Genomic DNA, 26108 nt, shown 5'->3' on the forward strand with positions numbered 1-26108 from the left:
TTGATCTTCGCCCTTTCCTGCTCTCTCTTATTGGAGGATACCATTTGGAAGAGGGATAGAAATGTCTGAGTATGCATGTGTGTTTGTAAGAGGGAGAGACGTCTGTGTGGTTGTGTGTGGGCATGAGTCTGTGTTAGTGTGCATGTGCATGTAGATGAGGGAGAGAAGCGTGTGAGGAAGTTCTGAGGAGGGCTAGAAAAAATTGCCTCAGCTTACCAGTCTTGCACCATTTCTCATTTATTGTGAAGGAAATGTGCACATATGAGCATGCTTCTAGGAAGGTCTATCAGCTATATTACTGGGATTAGCTGCCAGCATAAAGCTCTCTGTAATCGCTCACTCCTCTGCACCCACTCACACAAGGTAAGGCAGAGTATTAAATTATCCTATTTATTAGCACTGCCAATGTTGAGGTATGATACAAAATCCAGTTACAATTACTTGTTCCTTTCACAAATGAAAAACTATTGTTTTTTTCTGTTACTAGTTGGTTTTATAACTTTAAGTAATAAACTGCAAGGTGGCTTCATTCTGGATTCAAATTCTCAAATAATAAAAGCTGCTGAGTAATTATTAATGCTAACAATCATAATAATAATATATTAGGGGTGTATAGAAAAAAATGTTTTGCATCATTATGCTGGTTTATTTCAGATTTAGGATGTCTATCATTTTGTTTGCCCTGTACATCGTTTGGCTCGCTTCATTTTAATGCTAGCTAAATTTATACAACACGTGTTCTTTCTTACAGCCTGCCTACTTTGCTAATAGAGCATACTAAACTACTTTTATACACTTTAAAAATATACAAAACCCAATCTTCTTAGGTTGTTTTGCATCATTTTGGATGGGAAATGACACAAAATGATGAAACAGATATCCCTGGCGTTTTCACGTTGCTTTAAAATGACAGCACATTCCCATAATTGATATATTATCACTAGTATTTGTAAGTTTCTGTAATGCCTTTTTTTTTCCCCGAACAGGCTTACAATGTGCTACATCATAATAGGGATGTGAATCGTTTTTGAACGATTAAAATTATCGTCAGATAATTTTAAAATTGTCCTAAATCGTTAGAGTGCACAATACAATACAAATGCCCCCGATTTATCGTCAGGGGCATTTGTATTGTATCGTTAAATAGGGCGCGGGAAAACCGGCACACCAAAACAACCCCTAAACCCACCCCGACCCTTTAAAACCAATTCCTTACCCTCCCCCACCCTCCCGAACCCCCCCCAAATGTTAAGTTACCTGGTGGTCCAGTGGGGGGGGGGGGGTCCCAGTGTGATCTCCTGCTCTCGGGCCATCGGCGCCATTTTGGCTGCCACTAATTAAAATGGCGCCGATGGCCCGATAAAAAAAAAACCCACCCGACCCTTTAAATCGACCCGACCCATCGCTAATATTTTTTTTTAGGGAGGCCCGCGCCGCTAAAAAAAAAAAACCCCGCCCGACCCTTTAAATCGACCCCCCCTTCCCGACCCCCCAAAACCTTTTAAAGTTACCTGGTGGTCCAGGGGGGCCTCGGGGAGAGATCCAGGGGGGCCTCGGGGAGAGGAGAGATCCAGGGGGGCCTCGAGGAAAGCGCCGGCCATCCAGTGCTCCTACCATGTGACAGGGGCCGGCCAATGGCACGGATACCCTGTCACATGGTAAGGGCAAAGGGGCATCGGAGCCATTTTTTTTTTTTAGAACAGCTGATGCCTGGGAACGGGAAATCTTTCCCCGAGGCCCCCCTGGACCACCAGGTAACTTTAAAAGGTTTTGGGGGGGTCGATTTAAAGGGTCGGGTGGGTTTTTTTTTTTTAGCGGCGCGGGCCTCCCTAAAAAAAAAATTTGCGATGTGAATTGGAATCGGAAACGATTCCAATTCACATATCTTAACGATCAGATTCCACCCCCCCCCCCCAAGCCGAATCTGATCGTTAAGACGATCTGGCACACGATTCACATCTCTACATCATAATAACATTTAAGCATGCAGCTACCTCTGGGGTGGATGGCCTGGGAACTCATTTCCAAAGTCTGGACTGTATGTAAGCCTTTTAGGGGGAAGATGCAGAAGGAGCTCTGCGATTGTATGGTTACAGACGTGTAAACAGAAGCATAGAGATAAAGTCGCTACCTCAGGACCAATTGACTATCTAACCTAGAGGGGAGGCAGCACTTCATTCTCTTTTAGAGAAGGAAACAGTGTGTTACTACTTAGATAAGAGAACAGTGAAGGATTGGGTGAGAGAACTTGTTGTGGCAAACTGATGACTGCGGAAGCTTCTGTTGACTGCAGAATCGTGACTTTTTGCAGACTGACAGAGTTCTGGCTGTCTGCTGCTGAGACAACAGTGGAAAATATTTTTTTTGGTCATGGTATCTGGTTTAATCCCATCACAACAGAGTGGCGCTTTCAAAAAACAGCAATTACTCATGGACACGCCAACAAGTTAACAAAAAAACATGATTTCAGGAGAAGCCAGATTTTGGGTTTTATACTTCACCCACTAAATTAAATAATTATAGAGGTTTCAACCAGGCATAACTGATCTGTTATAACAAGGAAATCATAGAGCATGGGCAGAAAGGCAAAATCAAGGCTTCACCTATAAAAGGGGATTTTTTTAATTTCTAGAGAAAATATCTCAGAATGCAGAGATATAAGACTTGGTGCTCTACCATCAAAATTGCCTTAAATGGGCTAGTCCGGTGGCTCACTGGTAGTGCTGTGCACAGTCATGAAGATGACAGGTTCAATCCCAAGCCTAGGGCTCTGTGCCTCTGAGCTGATCAAGGCTGAGGATGCAGTGGAGGTGGTGTTTACAGCCCCTGCAGTGAAGGAATACCAGCCATTGCACAACAGTGACACCCAGTGGCCAAACTTAGGACCTATGATTGCAGGGTTCCAGAACACACCCTGGCATGTGGCCCCCAAGCCAAGTACTGATATTGCAATGTCTGGCCTAAATGAGGTGGAAGGGATATCAAATGGGGGGGGGGGGGGGGAGGAAATCCCCAGGTAGTTGCAAAAGGAGCTCCTGGCACCAGATCCCAATCCCTGTTCTGATTGAACTGGAAGCCAAAAGAAACATGAGAAAACTACTGAGCAAAAATATTTTTTAATTATTTTGGGGAGCTGGGATGGGAGTGGGTGAAGGAGAGAAATTTTATAGTCATGGGGTAGGGTTGGAGGGAGTGATGGAGCCCCAGTGATGATGTTTCATAGTTAGAAGGACCCTAACTCACCATGAGGAGTAGCCTAGTGGTTAGAGCGGTAGGCAATGAACCAGGAGCCCAGTGTTCAAATCCTGCTGTCACTCCTTGTGACCTTGGGCAGGTCATTTTACCCTCCATTACCTCAGCTACAAACTTAGGGGGTCATTTTTCAAAATGCGATAAGGTGTTTTTGCATGTGAAAAGCCCCATTAATGCATGCGATAGTATGGTGCAATGCAAATTCTGAAAATAGGAGGAGTTAGGGGCAGAGAGTGGGCTGGGTTAGCCTGTCTGTGAAGAGCTATTGCACAGCTGTAATGCCAATTTTAACTACACTGGTTTCATTGCCATTTGTGATGTCTCCTGTAAGTCTGATGAGAGAGAGAGAGAGAGAGAGAGAGAGAGAGAGAGAGAGAGAGAGAGAGAGAGAGAGAGAGAGAGAGAGAGAGAGAGAGAGAGAGAGAGAGAGAGACTGGCCATAATATCATGGCCCATAGGTAGGTATTTGTATCCCTATGGTAGGCCCACCTAGTAACTCGAGGTGGGGGTTAGGGGCCACTTTGACATTCTACGTGATACCTACGAACAGAACAGTGGTCTCTTGTGAAGATTTGCTGGCCTTCGGAGTGAGGAAACTCACTCCAAGATGAGATTTGGGCAAGGTTCTCTCAACCTAGCTTGATGGACTCTCTACCTGGGTAACATCAAGCTAGGTTGAGAGAACATTGCCCAAATCTCATCTTGGAGTGAGTTTCCTCACTCCGAAGGCCAGCAAATCTTCACAAGAGACCACTGTTCTGTTCGTAGGTATCACGTAGAATGTCAAAGTGGCCCCTAACCCCCTACATTCTTACCTAATCCCCACCTCAAGTTACTAGGTGGGCCTACCATAGGGATACAAATACCTACCTATGGGCCATGATATTATGGCCAGTTTCTCTCTCTCTCTCTCTCTCATATCCGGGATCATTAAAAATGGTCCCCCAGTGGTGAAATACAACAGGTTTGGCAATTTGTGCTAACTTAGGTAATAAATACTATATTAGCATAAAACATGCCCCTTTTCCTATCGCATGTGGTACTTACCGCATTTTGATAAATCCACCCCTTAGTTTACAAGCCCTCTGGGGATAGGGAAATACCTGAAAGCACTTTGAAACACTGAAAAAGTGGAATATAAATCTAAATAAATAAATTTTGATTTGTCAGTGAATGGGAGGGCGGGACTGGTGAGTCTTGAAGGTACCATTTTCATTTGTCAAGAGGATGGAAGTAAAGCTTCAGAGAAGCCAGAAAGGTCAATGGGATTCATCAGAGGTGTGGGTCAAAGGGAGGTTCCTCTGTATTAACTGGCCTTTGCACTTTGGGCATTTAAAGATTCAGTTCATACACCTGTTAAAAAGCCTGTGCTCCCTTTAGCATGACACTCTGAATGCATGTATACTTTGCATCTCATTATCTTAGTGAATTGGTTGCTAATGGTGAGATTAGCAATGGTGAGATCAGCTTCTATGGGATGGATGGATGGATGGATGGATGGATGGATGGATGGATGGGCCCCCCCCCCCCCCCCCCCATATACCTTATCCTCCCAAGAAATTGTTTTTACATAGAAATGCAAATCTTCCATCATAGTTCATAATACAATTTTACAGATGTATTGTGCTATTTTAAATGAAAAAGAGAGAAGCTACTTTTTCTATGGAACCCATCTTCTGCTCTTGTAGGACTTACGGAGCATGCTCCAGTATGTCCTTCATTTTTTTCTGATGTTTGTTGCTTGATATAAATCATGTAAATGCTTCAAGTATTATTTTTTTAGTCCCACTGTTGAGAAAAACAAGTTGTTTTTTTTTCCTAATGGGAGGTTTAACCCTTCCTGTTTGGCCAGGGCTCAGTTTTGTGACTGTAGTAGAGGTCATCCTCCCATAATGCACAGGTTCTCAGTCTCAACCAAAAGCCCAAGATGGGACCAGACTCAGCTCCTGAGTCAAGAAAAATACAAGCTATGCTACTTTGAGGGCTACAAGTGCCCTAGAAAATTTAGGATTTCTTTTTTTTTACAGCCAAAACAGCATCACCTGCTTCATAGGATGAGACAGGACACAACTTGGCTGTTATGGCCTTATAAAATATCTGGACCCAAAAAAACAAAGCGGAAGCCGATCCAATATTGCTGGTAAGCAAAGAGACAAAAGATGATCGGTGTAAAAGAAGCCTTTATTGGAACTAGCCCAAATATCTGACACAGATTTGTTTCTAAAAGGCTTCTAGATAATAATTTTTTTTTTTTAAAGGGCAGAACATTTATATTCTCACATTTAAAAGAGAACAAGACAAACAAAAAGCAAGAAAGGGGGCAAATGGATTGATGTAGATCTATCTAATATGTGTCCTAGAAATCTTGTCATGAATTAAAGCTTATTATAGCTGGCTTCTATTTTCCAGTTCCTTTAGGATAAAAAGGGAGCTTTTACATCAGCATGTTTTCCATTTGCAGCGCACCATACAATAAAGATCTGTTGTTCGGGGGCTCGGGCACACTGGGGCCCCTTAGATTTGACTCCTGGGCTTGGGTTCTTGCTCCTGGAGCAAGTGTTGTGCAGGCAACATTCACAGGCTCTGGAAGTCTCCCGACCATCACTGGACGGCTCAAAGGAGGGACGTGTGCTTGTGCTGCTCAGCCTAGAGTCGGGGGGGGGGGGGGGGGGGCCTGAAATTAAAATGGAAGAAAATCTCCAAACCAGGGGCGGGTAAGCTTTTTGATCCGCGGCACCCTCCCCATTCATGCAATTGGTTGGTGTCCCAAAAGATGGGTTGCTATATATACTGTACACACACACACACACACACACACACATATACACACACACACACATGGGCACAGAGAGTCAAGTTCCCTGTACCCAGGCAGGCACAGAGAGAGACGGATACCTCATACCCAGACAGACTCAGACATCCCACACCCTGACCGACAGATTCCCAGGCAGACAGAGACTCCACACACAGAGACAGACAAAATTACCCCATATCCACACAGACACCCAGAGAGACAAAGACACCCCACAGAGAGAACAGAAACCCAATACCCAGACAGGAAGAGAGACGCCGACATACCACAACTAGACAGAAAAAAGACACCCAGACAGAATGCAGACACACACGCACCCACCCACACACACAGAGAGGCACAGATACAACACACCCAGACAGACAAACACAGGCACCCAGACACAGAGCGAGACACAGGCAAACAGACCACATCACACACCAAGACCAAAGCACACCAGACAAACACAAAGATACACAACTCCACATCACACCCAGGCCACACACCACAATGCTAACGACTGGAAAATTAAAAAAAAAAAAAAATCTTTAGGAGCTGAGAAAAACTCCATCCCACCCTACCCAACTTTTTATGCTTTTCCACTAATTTTTCCTATTTTTCTTTCTTTTTGTATTTTTCTTAGTTTGCCCCTCTTTTTTTTATTTTCTCATGTTTGATTTGCTTATTCACCTTTATTACACTTTTTGCCCTTATTCTCCCTTCTCCTCCTCCTTATTCTCTCTGGCCCCTTTGCCTATTCCCCTCCTTAACGTCACTTCTTTTCCCCTAGCAGGCAACATCTGTGATCTCTCTCCCTGGGTATGGGACCCGACAGCAGCAGCAGGAAACCCTCCCGGGCAGAGGCCTGAGGTTGGCAGCTCCTCCTGGGTTGGGGAACACTGCAGAGGCTGTTCCCATGTCCAGGTCTTCTGCAGAGTAAACAGCTCCTCTCCCTGGCCCACTGAAAGCGACTCAGGGCTAAGCCATGGAACACTTACCCTGACCAACGTCCCTGCATGCTGGCAGCTCCCTCTCTCCTGAGCTTGCAGTGTCTCACTGAGACTTAACAATGCAGCCATCTTTTGTCCTTCCCTGACTGGGCAGCCTGTGCACTTCCCTTAAGGATTGTTCAATCCCCCTCCCCCCCCCAGGGGTTCATCCCCCTGGTTTGCTCACCCCTGCTCTAGTCTAGACAGCTGTGAATGGTGGCCCAATGCGCCTTGCTTTAGACACCCAATACCCTGATATAAATGGCAGTGAGCAGGACAAGGACTTGTTCTGAAATTAATGAAAGGCCAAGGAGTACAAGGAAATATCTGCTTGCTTGCCTGCCCATCCCCCCCCCCCCCAAAAAAATAAAGTTTTCAATAGATTTGTTATAAATGATTAGTGATGTGTTGATTTTATTGATAGTTATTGCTCTATTGCAGGTCAGGTCCAACTGATTTTTCAAAAACGTGACTGCAGCATGGTTTTCACAGCAGGAACTCTTTCTTTGATTTGGTTTCTAATGGCATTTCCAAAAGACTATGTTCTGTCTCAGGTTAAAAAATGTAAGTATGACACTGGAGTTACTTATAAATAATTATGATTTGCCATATTGGGTCAGACCAAAGGTCCATCAAGCCCAGCATCCTGTTTCCAGCAGTGGCCAATCCAGGCCATAAGAACCTGGCAAGTACCCAAAAACTAAGTCTATTCCATGTTACCGTTGCTAGTAATAGCAGTGGTTATTTTCTAAGTCAACTTGATTAATAGCAGGTAATGGACTTCTCCTCCAAGAACTTATCCAAACCTTTTTTAAACCCAGCTACACTAAGGGCCGGATTTTAAAAAGATTACGTGCGCCGGGCCTATTTTTAAAAGGCCCAGCGATGCGCGTAAAGCCCCGGGACATGTGTAAGTCCCAGGGCTTTACAAAAGGGGCGGTCCAGGGACAGGACGGGGATAGGGCCAGAGGCCTCTGACAGAGCAGCCATTGCCGCTGTGTTGGAGGATCGTGTGCCGGCAGCCTGCCAGTGTGCGCAACTTGCGCCTGCCTGGAGGAAGGCGCAAAAGATAAGACAAAGGACAAGGGGGGGTTAGAGTAGGGCTGGGGGGAGAAAGGTTAGGGGAAGGGGTGGGAAGGTCAGGTTAGGGGGAAGGAAACATGGAAAGGCAGCGCGGCTCGGTATGCACAAGGTGCACAATTGTGCACCCCCTTGCATGCGCCGACCCCTGATTTTGTAACTTGTGCACGCCTGCACACGCAAGTTATAAAATCGGGTGTACATGTGCACGCACCTTTTTAAAATCTACCCCTAACTGCACTAACCACATCCTCTGGCAACAAATTCCAGAGCTTAATTGTACATAGAATGAAAAAGAATTTTCTCCAATTAGTTTTAAATGTGCTACTTGCTAACTTCATGGAGTGCCCCCTAGTCCTTCTATCCAAAAGTGTAAATAACCGATTCACATCTACTTGTTCAAGACCTCTCATGATTTTAAAGACCTCTATCATATCCCCCCTCAGCTGTCTCTTCTCCAGACTGAACAGCCCTAACCTCTAGGGATGTGCAGAGCAAAATTTTATGTTCATATTTCTTATGTCCGAAAGTGGGTCCCACTTGCGGCCAATATGGACATAAAAAAAATCTAATGAGTTGGGTATATGTACATATGTCACCCATTAAAGTCAATGGGGGAAGGATTTCCAGCCTATTTTTGGCTGCAGAATTGTGGTTTTCTTATCAATTGGCCCAGGAGAGAGTTCCCTTTCCTTTGTGCAGGGAAGTACTCCCTGGAAAGGGTCCACCCCTAGAGTTGTGTGTACCCGGTGTTTACATTGGCGTCCAGTGAATATCGTTGGCGTCTAGTGAATTCCGTTGGCGTCTAGTGAATTCAGACGGTACTTACGCACTTCAGCAGATGACAAAGGAATTGGAGGATCTCTCAGAAATAAGAATACGTGTGGGAATACAAGGTCTGGATGAACAGGCAGGCACAGCAATGGAGTTAAAACAGCAGTAGGAACACAAGGCCTGGATGAACAGGCACTTCATTCGAGGACAGAGGTCAATCCCAGCTAGGGACACAAGGCCTGCATGAACAGGCACAGGAACTAGGTTAAAACACTGGTAGCTCGCCAGCATCTTTCTGATGCATGCTAGAATATTGGCAGCGGTATGGGCATGGTCCGTCAGGTGGGTGTGCAGTAAAGCCCACCTCCACCCTCATGCTTGTTCAGGGAAGGACTCCCTGGAACGGGTCCACCCCTAGAGTTGTGTGTACCCGGTGTTTACATTGGCGTCCAGTGAATATCGTTGGCGTCTAGTGAATTCCGTTGGCGTCTAGTGAATTCAGACTGTACTTACGCACTTCAGCTGATGACAAACGAATTGGAGCCTAGGATCTCTCACAAATAAGAATACGTGTGGGAACACAAGGCCTGGATGAACAGGTACATCATTCGAGGACAGAGGTCAATTCCAGCTAGGGACACAAGGCCTGCATGAACAGGCACAGCAACCAGGTTAAAACACTTGTGGGAACACAAGGCCTGGATGAACAGGCACAGCCACTGAGTTAAAACACCTGTGGGAACACAAGGCCTGGATGAATAGGCACCGCCACTGAGTTAAAACACCTGTGGGAACACAAGGCCCGGAAGAATGGGTACAGCAACTGAGTTAAAACACCTGTGGGAACACAAGGCCGGGATGAAGAGGCGCAGCAGTCGAGCACAGAGGTCGATCCCAGCTAGGGACACAAGGCCTGGATGAAGAGGCACATCATTCGAGGACAGAGTTCAATCACAGCTAGGGACACAAGCCGCGGAGGAAAAGACACTAACCAGGATCCTCCAAGCCCTCATTTTCTCCAAATTAGACTACTGCAACTCTACATTTCTTGGACTCCCTTCCTCATACACAAAACCACTCCAAATGGTTCAAAACGCAGCAGCCCGTCTACTAACAAACACTAGGAAAAGAGACCACATTTCCCCAGTCCTAAAAGACCTCCACTGGTTACCAATTCAGTTCAGAGTCATTTACAAATCCATCACCTTGATATACAAAATCTTTCACCAACACACCATAATCGACCTACAAATTCCTCTCCGTTTATACAAATGCACAAGACCGACCAGGGAAGCCTACAGAGGATGCCTCCTTGTTCCACCCTCCAAAACCACTTATCACAGCACCTTTAGAGATTGAGCCCTTTCCACAGCAGGTCCACCGTTATGGAACTCCATCCCCCCAGATCTCAGAAATGAACCTTGCCTCCTAACCTTTCGGAAAAGACTCAAGACATGGCTTTTCAGGCAAGCCTTCCCGAACTGCACCTAACACACACCATCAATAAATTCTCAGCTCAGAAGCTGTATATATTGGACGCCATATTTGTAATGTACTCTTGTATATTTTTATATTCTACACATGTATATAATTAACCTCCTCTATCCCTCTTTATTTCTTACACTCCCAGTTCATAGCCCCAGTTAATTGTAACTGCATCTCTTCACCACGTGTATTTATGTTATAGGTTGTTTTCTTTGCACCCCTGTTTTCTGTAAAGCGACATCATGTGAACGATTTCATGAATGCCGGTATAAAAAAACCTTAAATAAATAAAATAAATAAGTAAGTACCGCAAGGGAAAGTTGAAAACAACTTTGAAGAGGGAGTTCAAGAGGGCGTGAAATTGTAAAGAGGTAAATGGGTGGGGTCCGTGCAGTCCGCCCGCAGGATTCAACCCGGCGGGTTCGGTCGGACCGGGGTTTCGGCGGATCCCCCACCCCCACCCCTTTCGCGGGGGGTGGGGGAGGGGCGGGGAACGCCTCCCGGACGGCCCCCGGCCCCCGCAGGGCGCATTTCCTCTGCGGCGGTGCGCCGCGACCGGCTACGGTTCGGCTGGGAAGGCCCAGGGGGGGCAGGTGGCCCGCTGCTCCAGCGGCGCGTGTTATAGCCCCCCCTCCCGGCGTTTCCTCCTTCCCCTTTGGCAACTGTTAACTTGTCTTAACCTCATTCACTACATCTATGCAGACGATGTTCAGATTCTTATTCCCATAACAGAATCTATTAACAAACTTGGCTATTCTTACAAGCCTTCCCTGATCCTTCAAACTTTCACTAGATAAGTAAAGCTACTCAGCTTTCAATATGGAACTTCGCCCCTCCAATATTCTCCTCATTTAGCTACCCTACTTATGCACTTCAGAAAATGACAAAGGAATTGGAAGATCTCTCAGAAATAATAATACGTGTGGGAACACAAGGTCTGGATGAACAGGCAGGCACAGCAATGGACTTAAAACACCAGTAGGAACACTAGGCCTGGATGAAGAGGCACATCATTCTAGGACAGAGGTCAATCCCACCTATGGACACAAGCCGTGGAGGAAAAGAAACTAACCAGGATTCCCTCCGTAACGGCGAGTGAAGAGGGAAGAGCCCAGCGCCGAATCCCCGCTCGTCCGGCGGACGCGGGAAATGTGGCGTACGGAAGATCGCCTCTCTGGCGCCGCTCGGGGCCCCAAGTCCTTCTCATCAAGCCTCAGCCCGCGGACGGTGTTAGGCCGGTAGCGGCCCCCGGCGCTCCGGGACCGGGTTTTCTCGTAGTCTGTTTGTTTGGGAATGCAGGCCAAAGTGGGTGGTAAACTCCATCTAAGGTTAAATACCATTTCCGGCGCGTGTTATTGCCCCCCCCCCCCCCGGCAGCAGCTTCGCCGTTTCCCCCGCCGTTTCCTCCTTCCCCTTTGCCAACTGTTAAGTAGTCAACCTCATTCACTACATCTATGCAGACGATGTTCAGATTCTTATTCCCATAACAGAATCTATTAACAAAGCCATCGCACTTTGGAACAACAGCTTACAAGCCATCACTAATCTCCTCAACAGTCAAAGCATGAGATCTTATTAAGAAACTGACATTATCCTCAACAAATTCTTACTCCTAGCAAAACCTATACCAAGTAAGTACACAGGGGTCTGTATTTTCATACCCCATTGCTTGCTGTTTGAATACCGCTCTTGCCGTACCGACCCGCAGGGTCCACCTAGGGACACAAGCTGTGGAGGAAAAGAAACTAACCAGGATTCCCTCAGTAATGGCGAGTGAAGAGGGAAGAGCCCAGCGCCGAATCCCCGCCTGTCCGGCGGGCGCGGGAAATGTGGCATACGGAAGACCGGCTCCCCAGCGCCGCTCGGGGGCCCAAGTCCTTCTGATGGAGGATCAGCCGGCGGACGGTGTTAGGCCGGTAGTGGCCCCCCAATAAAACCACCAAAGACTGCTTCTATAAACTGCAAGTTTAAAAAAGGATAAGACCACTCTTCCACGCCAAACACTTCAGAACCATCCTCCAAGCCCTCATTTTCTACTACTGCAACTCTACATTACTTGGACTCCCTTCCTCATACACGAAACCACTCCAAATGGTTGAAAACGCAGCAGCCCGTCTACTAACAAACACTAGGAAAGGAGGCCACATTTCCCCAGTCCTAAAAGACCTCCACTGGTTACCAATTCAGTTCAGAGTCATTTACAAATCCATCACCTTGATATAAAAAATCATTCACCAACACACCATTATCGACCTACAAATTCCTCTCCGTTTATTCAAATGCACAAGACCGACCAGGGAAGCCTACAGCGGATGCAATGCCGGTATAAATAAATAAAATAAATAAATAAAATCAATAAGTACGTAAGGGAAAGTTGAAAATAACTTTCAAGAGCGAGTTCAAAAGGGCGGGAAACCGTTAAGAGTTAAACGGGTGGGGTGCGTGCAGTCCGCCTGGAGGATTCAACCCGGCGGCGGGTTCGGTGGGACCGGGGGGGGTTTCGGCGCATCCCCCACCCCTTTCGCGGGGGGGCGGGGAACGCCTCCCGGACGGCCCCGGCCCCGTCCAGGAATAAAAAAAATAAAGTAAAGCAATAAAATCAATAAGTACGTAAGGGAAAGTTGAAAACAACTTTCAAGAGCGAGTTCAAAAGGGCGGGAAACCGTTAAGAGTTAAACGGGTGAGGTGCGTGCAGTCCGCCTGGAGGATTGAACCCGGCGGGTTCGGTGGGACCGGGGGTGGTTTCGGCGCATCCCCCACCCCTTTCGCGGGGGGGCGGGGAACGCCTCCCGGACGGCCCCGGCCCCGTCCAGGAATAAAAAAAATAAAGTAAAGCAATAAAATCAATAAGTACGTAAGGGAAAGTTGAAAACAACTTTCAAGAGCGAGTTCAAAAGGGCGGGAAACCGTTAAGAGTTAAACGGGTGAGGTGCGTGCAGTCCGCCTGGAGGATTGAACCCGGCGGGTTCGGTGGGACCGGGGGTGGTTTCGGCGCATCCCCCACCCCTTTCGCGGGGGGGCGGGGAACGCCTCCCGGACGGCCCCGGCCCCGTCCAGGAATAAAAAAAATAAAGTAAAGCAATAAAATCAATAAGTACGTAAGGGAAAGTTGAAAACAACTTTCAAGAGCGAGTTCAAAAGGGCGGGAAACCGTTAAGAGTTAAACGGGTGAGGTGCGTGCAGTCCGCCTGGAGGATTCAACCCGGCGGCGGGTTCGGTGGGACCGGGGGGGGGTTTCGGCGCATCCCCCACCCCTTTCGCGGGGGGGGGCGGGGAACGCCTCCCGGACGGCCGCAGGGCGCATTTCCTCCGCGGCGGAGCGCCGCAACCGGCTCCGTGTCGGCTGGGAAGGCCCAGGGGGGGCAGGTGGCCCGCCGCTCCGGCGGCGCGTGTTATAGCCCCCCCTGGCAGCAGCTTTGCCGTTTCCCCCGCCGTTTCCTCCTTCCCCTTTGCCAACTGTTAAGTAGTCTTAACCTCATTCACTACATCTATGCAGACGATGTTCAGATTCTTATTCCCATAACAGAATCTATTAAGAAAGCCATCGCACTTTGGAACAACAGCTTACAAGCTGAAGCCACCACTAATCTCCTCAACAGTCTAAACCTGGTCCTCAATGCCTCTAAAACTAAACTCCTCTTCATTTCCTACAAGCAAGAAAACCTCCCATCTCAGATCCATCACAAACACCTTCTCACCCACAATCATGTGAGAGACCTGGGAGTAATTATAGACAACCGTCTTCACCTAAAGAATATGATCCAAACCACAACTGTAAGATATAATATTATATCTTAATGGGCCTCGACAAAGGAAACTCTTTCCTATTGATCTTGTTAGACCTTTCCGCAGCGTTCGACACGGTCAACCACGCCATCCTCCTAAACCAGCTTTCGTCCATAGGAATCAGCGGCACCGTCCGATCCTGGTTCAAAACGTTTCTCAATAACAGAGGTTACAAAGTTAAACTCCAAAACAAGGAATCCTCAAGATTTGACTCTGTCATAGGAGTCCCTCAAGGTTCTTGATTATCTCCGACCCTATTTAATATCTATCTTCTTCCTCTCTGCCAACTTCTTACCGACCTCAATCTAAAGTACTTCCTTTACGCAGATGATATTGAAATCATCATCCATATCAAAGACACATACTCTAAAACTCTTGACTACTGGGAAACATGCCACCAGAAAATCAAACAAGTAGTAAACAACCTACACCTCATCTTAAACTCATCCAAGACAGAAATCCTACTCATCTCTCCTGAAAACAATATCTCCAACACTACTCTTCCCACCAACCTACCTACCACACAAGTTACAGACTTAGGAGTGATAATAGACAACCGGCTAAACTTCAAGGCACATATCAACAAAACAACCAAAGACTGCTTCTATAAACTCCAGGTTCGGAAGAGGATAAGACCTCTTTTCCATGCTCAAGACTTCAGAACGATCATCCAAGCAGTCATTTTTGCGAAATTAGACTACTGCAGTTCCCTATTGCTAGGTCTGCCCTCATCCTATTCCAAACCACTACAGATGGTTCAAAATTCAGCAGCCCGATTACTAACAGGCGCAAGAAAGAGAGACCACATATCTCCCATTCTGAAAGAGTTACATTGGCTACCCGTCCACTTCCGTATCATCTATAAAGCCATATGTGTCATCTTCAAAACTATTCATCAACGCATCTTATGCACTTTAGCTGATGACAAAGGAATCGGAAAATCTCTCAGAAATAAGAATACGCGTGGGAACACAAGGTCTGGATGAACAGGCACATCATTTGAGGACAGATGTCAATCCCAGCTAGGGACACAAGCAGCGTAGGAAAAGAAATTAACCAGGATTCCCTCAGTAACGGCGAGTGAAGAGGGAAGAGCCCAGCGCCGAATCTCCGCCACTCCGGGTTCGGGGATCTGAACCCGACTCCCTTTCGATCGGCCGAGGACGACGGAGGCCATCGCCCGTCCCTTCCGAACGGCGCTCGCCTATCTGTTAGGACCGGCTGACCCATGTTGAACTGCTGTTCACATGGAACCCTTCTCCACTTCGGCCTTGAAGAAGAATGCTCAGTCTGTTTAAAAGAACAAAATTAACGGACCCACTCAAGGACTATGCTCAGTCTGTTTAAAAGAACACAATTAACGGACCCACTCTGAAGGTCAATGCTCAGTCTGTTTAAAATAGCAATATCAACAGACCCACTCTGAAGGACAATGCTCAGTCTGTTTAAAATAACCAAATGGAACTGCCCAGCTAGGAACACAATGCCTGGAGGTACAGGCAGGAACAGCAACGGAGTTAAAACACTTGTGGGAACACTAGGGCTGCACAGTAGATGCCGGTCAGACACAGCGATTCATGTCAAGAACATGTGCTGCAGTGCTTACTGCTTACATTATCTTGAGCATAGGAGGCAATTGGAACTGCTGCAAGGCTCCTTTCAATAGCTTTTATTCATCTTGCCATTCACAAGGAAAATCGGGAAAGCCAAGCAATGGCAGGTTTACTTTCAAAAACACTAGCATTTCCATCAAGACCGGTGAAAGCCTTGAGCGGTGAGGGCTCATGATATCCCCTGTCATTGAAAAAACACGTTCACTGGGCACACTTGTTGGTGGACATGACAGATATCCTTCAGCCACTTTGGCTAGGTGTGGCCAGACAGTGGACTTGTGTGCCCAATATGCCAGCGGATCTGTCTGCGTATTCTCTATCGGCTCTGAGAGATACCGTTTCACTGACAGCTCTGCTGCTGTCTCCTCCTGTGCTTGGGAGGGCTGAGAGTCACTCAATCCAGTTACTTTCTCTCTCGCCTGTTGCACTACTGATGTATCTTTATGGCCAACATGCCTTGGGCGTTCTGACGTTGAGATGGAGGCACTAGTAATAGTATCTGTCACTGACACAGTCCTTCTCCTGCCAGGGCTAGCAGCAGCACAACTCTGTGACGTGCCTGCTGTTTCCACCTGTGCTTCAAGCCTAATCTGTCTCCGCCTATGGTGCTCCTGTTCACGGACCTGTGCTAACAACAGCTCCTTCACAAATGACAGACAATTGGTCTGTAGGGCGATTTTACCTTTCACACGGGGATCACAGACAGAGGCGAGCATGTATGTGCTGTCCTCTGTTAAAGGCCTTAATCTGTCTTTCACCTGCTGCTGCAAAACGTCCACACACTGCAGCACCTCAGCAGTCATTCCCTCTTGCCGTTTAATGCCTTCCAAATGGTCATCCAGGAATTTCACTATAGGGATGATGTCAGCCAAGGTGGAACTTCTGGAACTCAGCTCCTCCGTGACGTCCTTGAAGGGCTGCAGGATTTTTAACAGCTGACTCATGACTAACCAATCGTGATGCCCTAGGGGATTCTGTACACCTATGTCTATTGTACCAGAAAGTTCATGAAGGGGTGTCTGCAGCTCCAATAACCTCTCCAGCATCATAAAGGTGGAATTCCACCGGGTGGGAACGTCTTGAATGAGACGCTTCTCGGGCATATCCAAAGCAGTCTGATTTTCTCGGAGAACCTGCCCCGCCCTGACACTTCTGTGGAAGTGTGCTGCTATGTTCCTGCACTTGTGTATTAACCGACGCAGGTATTCAGTCTCCTTGTCCTTGGACTCCAAGCCCAAACCTGACTTCACTACCAGATGCAGAGTGTGTGCAAAACATCGGATGTTCTTAAACCGCCCATCGCTTATTGCCTTAACCATGTTTGCACCGTTGTCTGTGACAAAAAAGCCTGCCCGCGTTTTACTGTCTCGCTGGTGTACTTTCCAGCTCGCCAGCATCTTTCTGATGCATGCTAGAATATTGGCAGCGGTATGGGAATGGTCCGTCAGGTGGGTGTTCAGTAAAGCCCACCTCCACCCTGATGCTTGTTCAGTAATAGAGCTGCTGGCTGCCCCTGCCTCTGCCATGTCCCACCAGTGTGCTGTCAGAGAGAGGTAAGAGTGTGCAGCATTCATGGCGGTCCAGATATCGCAGGTGAAATGCACTCTTCCGTCTGCCTTACCTAGCAGTGCTTGCACGCGACTGACACAGTGCTTGTACAGGCTGGGGATGACCTTTCTACTAAATGTGGTTCTGGAGGGGACTTTGTAATTTGGAAGTACGACCTTCAAGAAACGTTTGAAACCCACATTCTCAACTAACTGCAGGGGCTGGTCATCAAGGGCAATCATTTCCCCAATGCTCCTGGTTACTACTTTTGCGGCTGCCTGCCTCCTACCCCGGGATAGCGTTACCGCACTCCACCCCATTTCCTCCATGGTGCATTGTCGCTTCTCCCACATGTCAGTGGGTTTCTGGCCTGCCGCCTGACTGCTAGAAGGGTATGAGGGCGTGGGCTGACTCTGCTGCTTTCCTACCACTGCACCCTGGTTGGAAGGGGAAGGGGTCCCCTGACGGAAAATGCTACCATCCCCAGATGGCAGTAATCTTGTTGGGTGTTGCCTCTTAACATGATACTCCATGCCAAAATTTGACAGATGTCCCAGTTGCTTGCCTCTGCTAATATCCCTGGCACAGTAATTACACCGAGCATAACGCGGGTCTTCTGTCACTTTAAAATGTGCCCAGATCGCAGATTTCTTTTGTGATCCTCCTCTCTTTCCCGCCCTGGGGGTGGATGGTGGCACTGGAGTTGAGGTACTACTGGGTGTGGGTGGTGCACCCACTGCACCCGGCGAAGCAATGCCAGCGGGGGCAACAGTCACCCTCTGTCTCCCTTCTGACAGCTCTTCCTCCTCCTCGATATCAGTGGAATGTCTCCCCTGCCGCAGATTTCTGGAGGTGGAGGCTAAAACAGGACTAACTGACAATTCTACCGAAGATTGCTCAGGTATTACATCTTCCGTTTCTGATGAGAATCCCATCCAAGAAGATTCTTCTTCTGAATCAGAAGCTAACAGTGCCAGCGCTACCTTGTCACCGCAAAGTTTTGCAGGACACTTCTGTCCCCTGGCTGCTCTTGGGTGTGTAACTTTTGTCTGGCTAGACTCTGCCTCCTCTTCACTCTCCTCCAAAACTACAGTGCCAGAAACAGGTGCTGGCGATTGCAAAGTTTCATGGTCTGATTTCTTTTTTTTTGCCATGGAACTGCCATCCCCTACAAAGACGTTTGATTGCGACAGTTGCCTTTTTACCTGTACTGGTGGTGTTGCGCTGGTGTCTTTTGCGGTGCCTCCGCTGCCATTCCCACTAAGTCGCTTGCATCTCCCTTTCCCTGACATTATGGATTTAATGTCAATGAGTACTAGTGGTAACACTGCCCACTGTCCCACAATAATAATGTTCGGTCAGTTTAAAATAACTAAATTAACAGACCCACTCAAGAAGAATGCTCAGTCTGTTTAAAATAACAAAATGAACGGACCAAGTCAAGGAGAATGCGGTTAAGTCTGTTTAAAAATAGCAGATTGAACAGACTCGCTGAAGGCCAATCTTCACTCTGTGTATGCCCACTGCCTGCCTGGCAATGCACGGAATGTGTCTGTCTGTGTGTGTGCAGTGAGTGCACAGAGAACAAGCTTCCTTTTCAGTAGATATGAGGCAGGGTACTCCCAGCCCTGGAACTGCTGCCCAGCCAGCACTGAACCACTCAAGGAGAATGCTTTTAAGTCTGTTTAAAAATAGCAGATTGAACAGACTCGCTGAAGGCCAATCTTCACTCTGTTTACAATGCCCACTGCCTCACTGCCTGCCTGGCAATGCACGGAATGTGTCTGTCTGTGTGTGTGCAGTGAGTGCACAGAGAACAAGCTTCCTTTTCAGTAGATATGAGGCAGGGTACTCCCAGCCCTGGAACTGCTGCCCAGCCAGCACTGAACCACTCAAGGAGAATGCTTTTAAGTCTGTTTAAAAATAGCAGATTGAACAGACTCGCTGAAGGCCAATCTTCACTCTGTTTACAATGCCCACTGCCTCACTGCCTGCCTGGCAATGCACGGAATGTGTCTGTCTGTGTGTGTGCAGTGAGTGCACAGAGAACAAGCTTCCTTTTCAGTAGATATGAGGCAGGGTACTCCCAGCCCTGGAACTGCTGCCCAGCCAGCACTGAACCACTCAAGGAGAATGCTTTTAAGTCTGTTTAAAAATAGCAGATTGAACAGACTCGCTGAAGGCCAATCTTCACTCTGTTTACAATGCCCACTGCCTCACTGCCTGCCTGGCAATGCACGGAATGTGTCTGTCTGTGTGTGTGCAGTGAGTGCACAGAGAACAAGCTTCCTTTTCAGTAGATATGAGGCAGGGTACTCCCAGCCCTGGAACTGCTGCCCACCCAGCACTGAACCACTCAAGGACAATGCGGTTAAGTCTGTTTAAAAATAACAAATTGAACAGACTCGCTTAAGGCCAATCTTCACTCTGTTTATGCCCACTGCCTGCCTGGCAATGCACGGAATGTGTCTGTCTGTGTGTGTGCAGTGAGTGCACAGAGAACAAGCTTCCTTTTCAGTAGATATGAGGCAGGGTACTCCCAGCCCTGGAACTGCTGCCCACCCAGCACTGAACCACTCAAGGACAATGCGGTTAAGTCTGTTTAAAAATAGCAAATGTAACAGACTCGCTGAAGGGCAATGTTCACACTGTTTACAATGCCCACTGCCTCACTGCCTGCCTGGCAATGCACGGAATGTGTCTGTCTGTGTGCACTGCAGTGCACATAGAACTAAAGTATATATGAGGCAGGGTATTCCCAGCCCTGGAACTGCTGCCCAGTGCCCACCCAGCACTGAACCACTCAAGGACAATGCGGTTAAGTCTGTTTAAAAATAGCAAATGTAACAGACTCGCTGAAGGGCAATGTTCACTCTGTTTACAATGCCCACTGCCTCACTGTCTGCCTGGCAATGCACGGAATGTGTCTGTCTGTGTGTGTGCAGTGAGTGCACAGAGAACAAGCTTCCTTTTCAGTAGATATGAGGCAGGGTACTCCCAGCCCTGGAACTGCTGCCCAGCCAGCACTGAACCACTCAAGGAGAATGCTTTTAAGTCTGTTTAAAAATAGCAGATTGAACAGACTCGCTGAAGGCCAATCTTCACTCTGTTTACAATGCCCACTGCCTCACTGCCTGCCTGGCAATGCACGGAATGTGTCTGTCTGTGTGTGTGCAGTGAGTGCACAGAGAACAAGCTTCCTTTTCAGTAGATATGAGGCAGGGTACTCCCAGCCCTGGAACTGCTGCCCACCCAGCACTGAACCACTCAAGGACAATGCGGTTAAGTCTGTTTAAAAATAGCAAATGTAACAGACTCGCTGAAGGGCAATGTTCACTCTGTTTACAATGCCCACTGCCTCACTGCCTGCCTGGCAATGCACGGAATGTGTCTGTCTGTGTGCACTGCAGTGCACATAGAACTAAAGTATATATGAGGCAGGGTATTCCCAGCCCTGGAACTGCTGCCCAGTGCCCACCCAGCACTGAACCACTCAAGGACAATGCGGTTAAGTCTGTTTAAAAATAGCAAATGTAACAGACTCGCTGAAGGGCAATGTTCACTCTGTTTACAATGCCCACTGCCTCACTGTCTGCCTGGCAATGCACGGAATGTGTCTGTCTGTGTGCACTGCAGTGCACATAGAACTAAAGTAGATATGAGGCAGAGTACTCCCAGCCCTGGAACTGCTGCCCAGCCAGCACTGAACCACTCAAGGAGAATGCTTTTAAGTCTGTTTAAAAATAGCAGATTGAACAGACTCGCTGAAGGCCAATCTTCACTCTGTTTACAATGCCCACTGCCTCACTGCCTGCCTGGCAATGCACGGAATGTGTCTGTCTGTGTGTGTGCAGTGAGTGCACAGAGAACAAGCTTCCTTTTCAGTAGATATGAGGCAGGGTACTCCCAGCCCTGGAACTGCTGCCCACCCAGCACTGAACCACTCAAGGACAATGCGGTTAAGTCTGTTTAAAAATAACAAATTGAACAGACTCGCTTAAGGCCAATCTTCACTCTGTTTATGCCCACTGCCTGCCTGGCAATGCACGGAATGTGTCTGTCTGTGTGTGTGTGTGCAGTGAGTGCACAGAGAACAAGCTTCCTTTTCAGTAGATATGAGGCAGGGTACTCCCAGCCCTGGAACTGCTGCCCACCCAGCACTGAACCACTCAAGGAGAATGCTTTTAAGTCTGTTTAAAAATAGCAGATTGAACAGACTCGCTGAAGGCCAATCTTCACTCTGTTTACAATGCCCACTGCCTCACTGCCTGCCTGGCAATGCACGGAATGTGTCTGTCTGTGTGTGTGCAGTGAGTGCACAGAGAACAAGCTTCCTTTTCAGTAGATATGAGGCAGGGTACTCCCAGCCCTGGAACTGCTGCCCACCCAGCACTGAACCACTCAAGGACAATGCGGTTAAGTCTGTTTAAAAATAGCAAATGTAACAGACTCGCTGAAGGGCAATGTTCACTCTGTTTACAATGCCCACTGCCTCACTGTCTGCCTGGCAATGCACGGAATGTGTCTGTCTGTGTGCACTGCAGTGCACATAGAACTAAAGTATATATGAGGCAGGGTACTCCCAGCCCTGGAACTGCTGCCCAGTGCCCACCCAGCACTGAACCACTCAAGGAGAATGCTTTTAAGTCTGTTTAAAAATAGCAAATGTAACAGACTCGCTGAAGGGCAATGTTCACTCTGTTTACAATGCCCACTGCCTCACTGTCTGCCTGGCAATGCACAGAATGTGTCTGTCTGTGTGCACTGCAGTGCACATAGAACTAAAGTATATATGAGGCAGGGTATTCCCAGCCTTGGAACTGCTGCCCAGTGCCCACCCAGCACTGAACCACTCAAGGAGAATGCTTTTAAGTCTGTGTAAAAATAGCAAATGTAACAGACTCGCTGAAGGGCAATGTTCACTCTGTTTACAATGCCCACTGCCTCACTGTCTGCCTGGCAATGCACGGAATGTGTCTGTCTGTGTGCACTGCAGTGCACATAGAACTAAAGTAGATATGAGGCAGAGTACTCCCAGCCCTGGAACTGCTGCCCAGCCAGCACTGAACCACTCAAGGAGAATGCTTTTAAGTCTGTTTAAAAATAGCAAATATGAGGCAGAGTACTGCCAGCCCTGCCTGGCACTGCCCAGGATAAAATGTACAGACTCACTCAATAAGAATGTTCTTTTTTTTTTTTCCCTAACAAAGAATCTGTTCTGTGTTGTCTATCAAATCTGGTTCTGTTCTGTGTTGTCTATCAAATCGGGTTCTGCTATCTTCTCTGCCTCAGCCTGCCTAAGCCCACCCTGCACGATCCCGATCCCACCTCCCCACTGAATCGCTGACAATGTCCGTCAGTCCTCGTGCTGCTGCTGCTTTTATAGTGCTGCTGGCTCGTCAGGAAATCCTCAGAGAAGCACGGAATGACAGCGCGATTCGCTGCATTCAGTGCTTCTCTGAAAAGGTGAACGCAGATTCGCTGCGTTCCGGTATCCATGCCGACCTGTCCCACCCTTTCCTGTGAGTCACTGAGACTCACAGGACAGGGTCAGACAGGTTGGCATGGTTACCGCAGGGGCGCCGCCATTTTCAGGTAATCCGGGGCTCCGAGCTCGAGTCGCAGGTAATGGCGGCGAGAAAGCGCGCGCATGGCGATTCGCCGTATCCGACATATCTATGTTCATTTATGTCGGAAATCTGCTCGTATACGCCCCATCTTTTTTTTAAGTAAAAAAAAAAAATTGAGTTGCGTTTTCCATATGCGGTCAATCCGAATGCACATCCCTACTAACCTCTTCAGCCTTTCCTCAAAGGGGAGCTGTTCCATTCCCTTTATCATTTTGGTCGCCCTTCTCTGTACCTTCTCCATCGCAACTATATCTTTTTTGAGATGCGGCGACCAGAATTCCATATTGCTTATCCCAAGGATAAGAAGTGGATTTTTGCAACTCTGCCTTAATAATGGCTTATGGACTTGTCCAAACCTTTTTTAAATGCAGCTACACTAGTGCTAGCCTCACCAGCACTGAAATTCAAGATGGTGCGTCTGACCTGTGGCTCCTGTTGTCCCTCACATACTGCTTATGGGATCAATTTAGTCTTGAATTTAGAGATATTTGTGGGCTTGGAGGGCTTAGGCCCTGCCAGAGTGTCTATGATCTGGGTATTATTTTAAAAAATAAAATAGAAATTAGACTATTTAACACAACCCCAATCTTTTCTGCAAAATAAGTTATCTATTAATGTTAAATTTAGCCATGTGCCTTTAGACAAAATTAGAAGTACAAAATCTACCTTCATCTTTTTCAGTTGTGATATAAATGCAGAATTGGTGCATTTAGGATTGAATCATTCATTTCATTCAGTAAATTAATATATGGCTATACAACTGTAGTTGTATAAGAAAAACTACTGCTGTTCTCTGTGTCTATAAGCATGCGATGCAAAGAGCTCCTGGCTCTCAGAGAACAAGCCCGATCCCTGGAGGCTAGAGTGGCAGACCTGAAGGAGCTGAGGCAGACAGAGAGGTATATAGATGAGATCTTCAGACTGGCAGCTCTGGTGCTGCCTTGGAGGAAGAAGGTCTCATGACTGGAGAGCATCAACCTGGTGTAGCAAGATAGGATCCTGTAGCAAGGACCTGCTCTCTAGGTGATGCACTGTCCTTTCGTACCGAGGATATCTCCACAAGGCCTACTGCCCAGAAGGGAAGTGTTAGGTCGGCTATCATAGTTGGTGATTCTATTATTAGGAATGTAGACAGCTGGGTCGCTGGTGGGTGTGAGGATCGCCTGGTAACATGCCTACCTGGTGCGAAGGTGGCGGACCTCATGCGTCACCTAGATAGGATTTTAGACAGTGCTGGGGAGGAGCCGGCTGTCGTGGTACATGTGGGCACCAACGACATAGGAAAATGTGGGAGGGAGGTTCTGGAAGCCAAATTTAGGCTCTTAGGTAGAAAGCTTAAATCCAGAACCTCCAGGGTAGCATTCTCTGAAATGCTCCTTGTTCCACGCGCAGGTCACCAGAGGCAGGCAGAGCTCCAGAGTCTCAAGGCGTGGATGAGACGATGGTGCAAGAAAGAGGGATTCAGTTTTGTTAGGAACTGGGGAACCTTTTGGGGAAGGGGGAGTCTCTTCCGAAGGGATGGGCTCCACCTTAACCAGGGTGGAACCAGACTGCTGGCGCTAACCTTTAAAAAGGAGATAGAGCAGCTTTTAAACTAGAACAAAAGGGAAAGCCGACAGTCGCTCAGCAGTGCATGGTTCGGAGAGAGGTATCTTCAAAGGATACTAATGATGCATTAGAATTAGGGCATCCCGACAGTGAGGTTCCAATAATAAGAAAAGTAGTCCAAGTGCCTGTAACTAAAAACTCACCTGAGCTAAAAAATTCTAACTTATCCTATCAATTAAAAAGCAGAATGAAAATACAAACAAAAAACAAACTTTGAAATGTTTGTATGCTAATGCCAGAAGTCTAAGAAGTAAGATGGGAGAATTTGAATATATAGCAGTGAATGATGACATAGACTTAATTGGCATCTCAGAGACATGGTGGAAGGACAACCAATGGGACAGTGCTATACCGGGGTACAAATTATATCGCAATGACAGAGAGGAGCACCCGGGAGGCGGTGTGGTGCTTTATGTCCGGGATGGCATAGAGTCCAACAGGATAAACATTCTGCATGAGACTAAATGCAAAATTGAATCTTTATGGGTAGAAATCCCTTGTGTGTCGGGGAAGACTATAGTGATAGGGGTATACTACCGTCCACCTGGTCAAGATGGTGAGACGGACAGTGAAATGCTAAGAGAAATTAGGAAAGCTAACCAAATTGGTAGTGCGGTAATAATGGGAGACTTCAATTACCCCAATATTGACTGGGTAAATGTATCATCGGGACACGCTAGAGAGTTAACAGTCCTGGATGGAATAAATGATAGCTTTATGGAGCAATTGGTTCAGGAACTGATGAGAGAGGGAGCAATTTTAGATCTAATTCTCAGTGGAGCACAGGATTTGATGAGAGAGGTAATGGTGGTGGGGCCGCTTGGCAATAGTGATCATAATATGATCAAATTTGAATTAATGACTGGAAGAGGAACAGTATGCAAATCCACGGCTCTTGTGCTAAACTTTCAAAAGGGAAACTTTGATAAAATGAGAAAAATAGTTAGGAAAACACTGAAAGGAGCAGCTACAAAGATAAAAAATGTGCAAGAGGCATGGTCATTGTTAAAAAATACCATTCTAGAAGCACAGTCCAGATGTATTCCACACATTAAGATAGATGGAAAGAAGGCAAAATGATTACCAGCATGGTTAAAAGGGGAGGTGAAAGAAGCTATTTTAGCCAAAAGATCTTCATTCAAAAATTGGAAGAAGGATCCAACAGAAGAAAATAGGATAATGCATAAACGTTGGCAAGTTAAATGTAAGACATTGATAAGACAGGCTAAGAGAGAATTTGAAAAGAAGTTGGCCGTAGAGGCAAAAACTTACAGTAAAATCTTTTTTAAATATATCCGAAGCAGAAAGCTGTGAGGGAGTCAGTTGGACCGTTAGATGATCGAGGGGTTAAAGGGGCACTTAGAGAAGATAAGGCCATTGCGGAAAGATTAAATTATTTCTTTGCTTTGGTGTTTACCGAAGAGGATGTTGGGGAGGTATCCGTACTGGAGAAAGTTTTCATGGACTGAATCAAATCACGGTGAATCTAGAAGAAGTGGTAGACCTGATTGACAAGCTGAAGAGTAGTAACTCACCTGGACCAGATAGTATA

General features: G+C 47.2%; 1 protein-coding gene across 1 annotated transcript in view; it reads left to right on the forward strand.

Moving 5' to 3' along the window:
- The first annotated feature begins 298 nt into the window (after positions 1-298).
- Positions 299-26108, forward strand: part of LOC115091573 (interleukin-5 receptor subunit alpha-like) — a 77193-nt gene continuing 51383 nt past the window's right edge. The window contains exons 1-2 of the mRNA XM_029601752.1: positions 299-363; positions 7474-7596. Coding sequence (XP_029457612.1) covers positions 7512-7596 — 85 coding nt within the window. The 5' untranslated portion in view covers positions 299-363; positions 7474-7511. The remainder of the gene's footprint in view (positions 364-7473; positions 7597-26108) is intronic.

The sequence above is a fragment of the Rhinatrema bivittatum genome, chromosome 5, assembly GCF_901001135.1.
Source record: "Rhinatrema bivittatum chromosome 5, aRhiBiv1.1, whole genome shotgun sequence".
NCBI lineage: Eukaryota > Metazoa > Chordata > Amphibia > Gymnophiona > Rhinatrematidae > Rhinatrema > Rhinatrema bivittatum.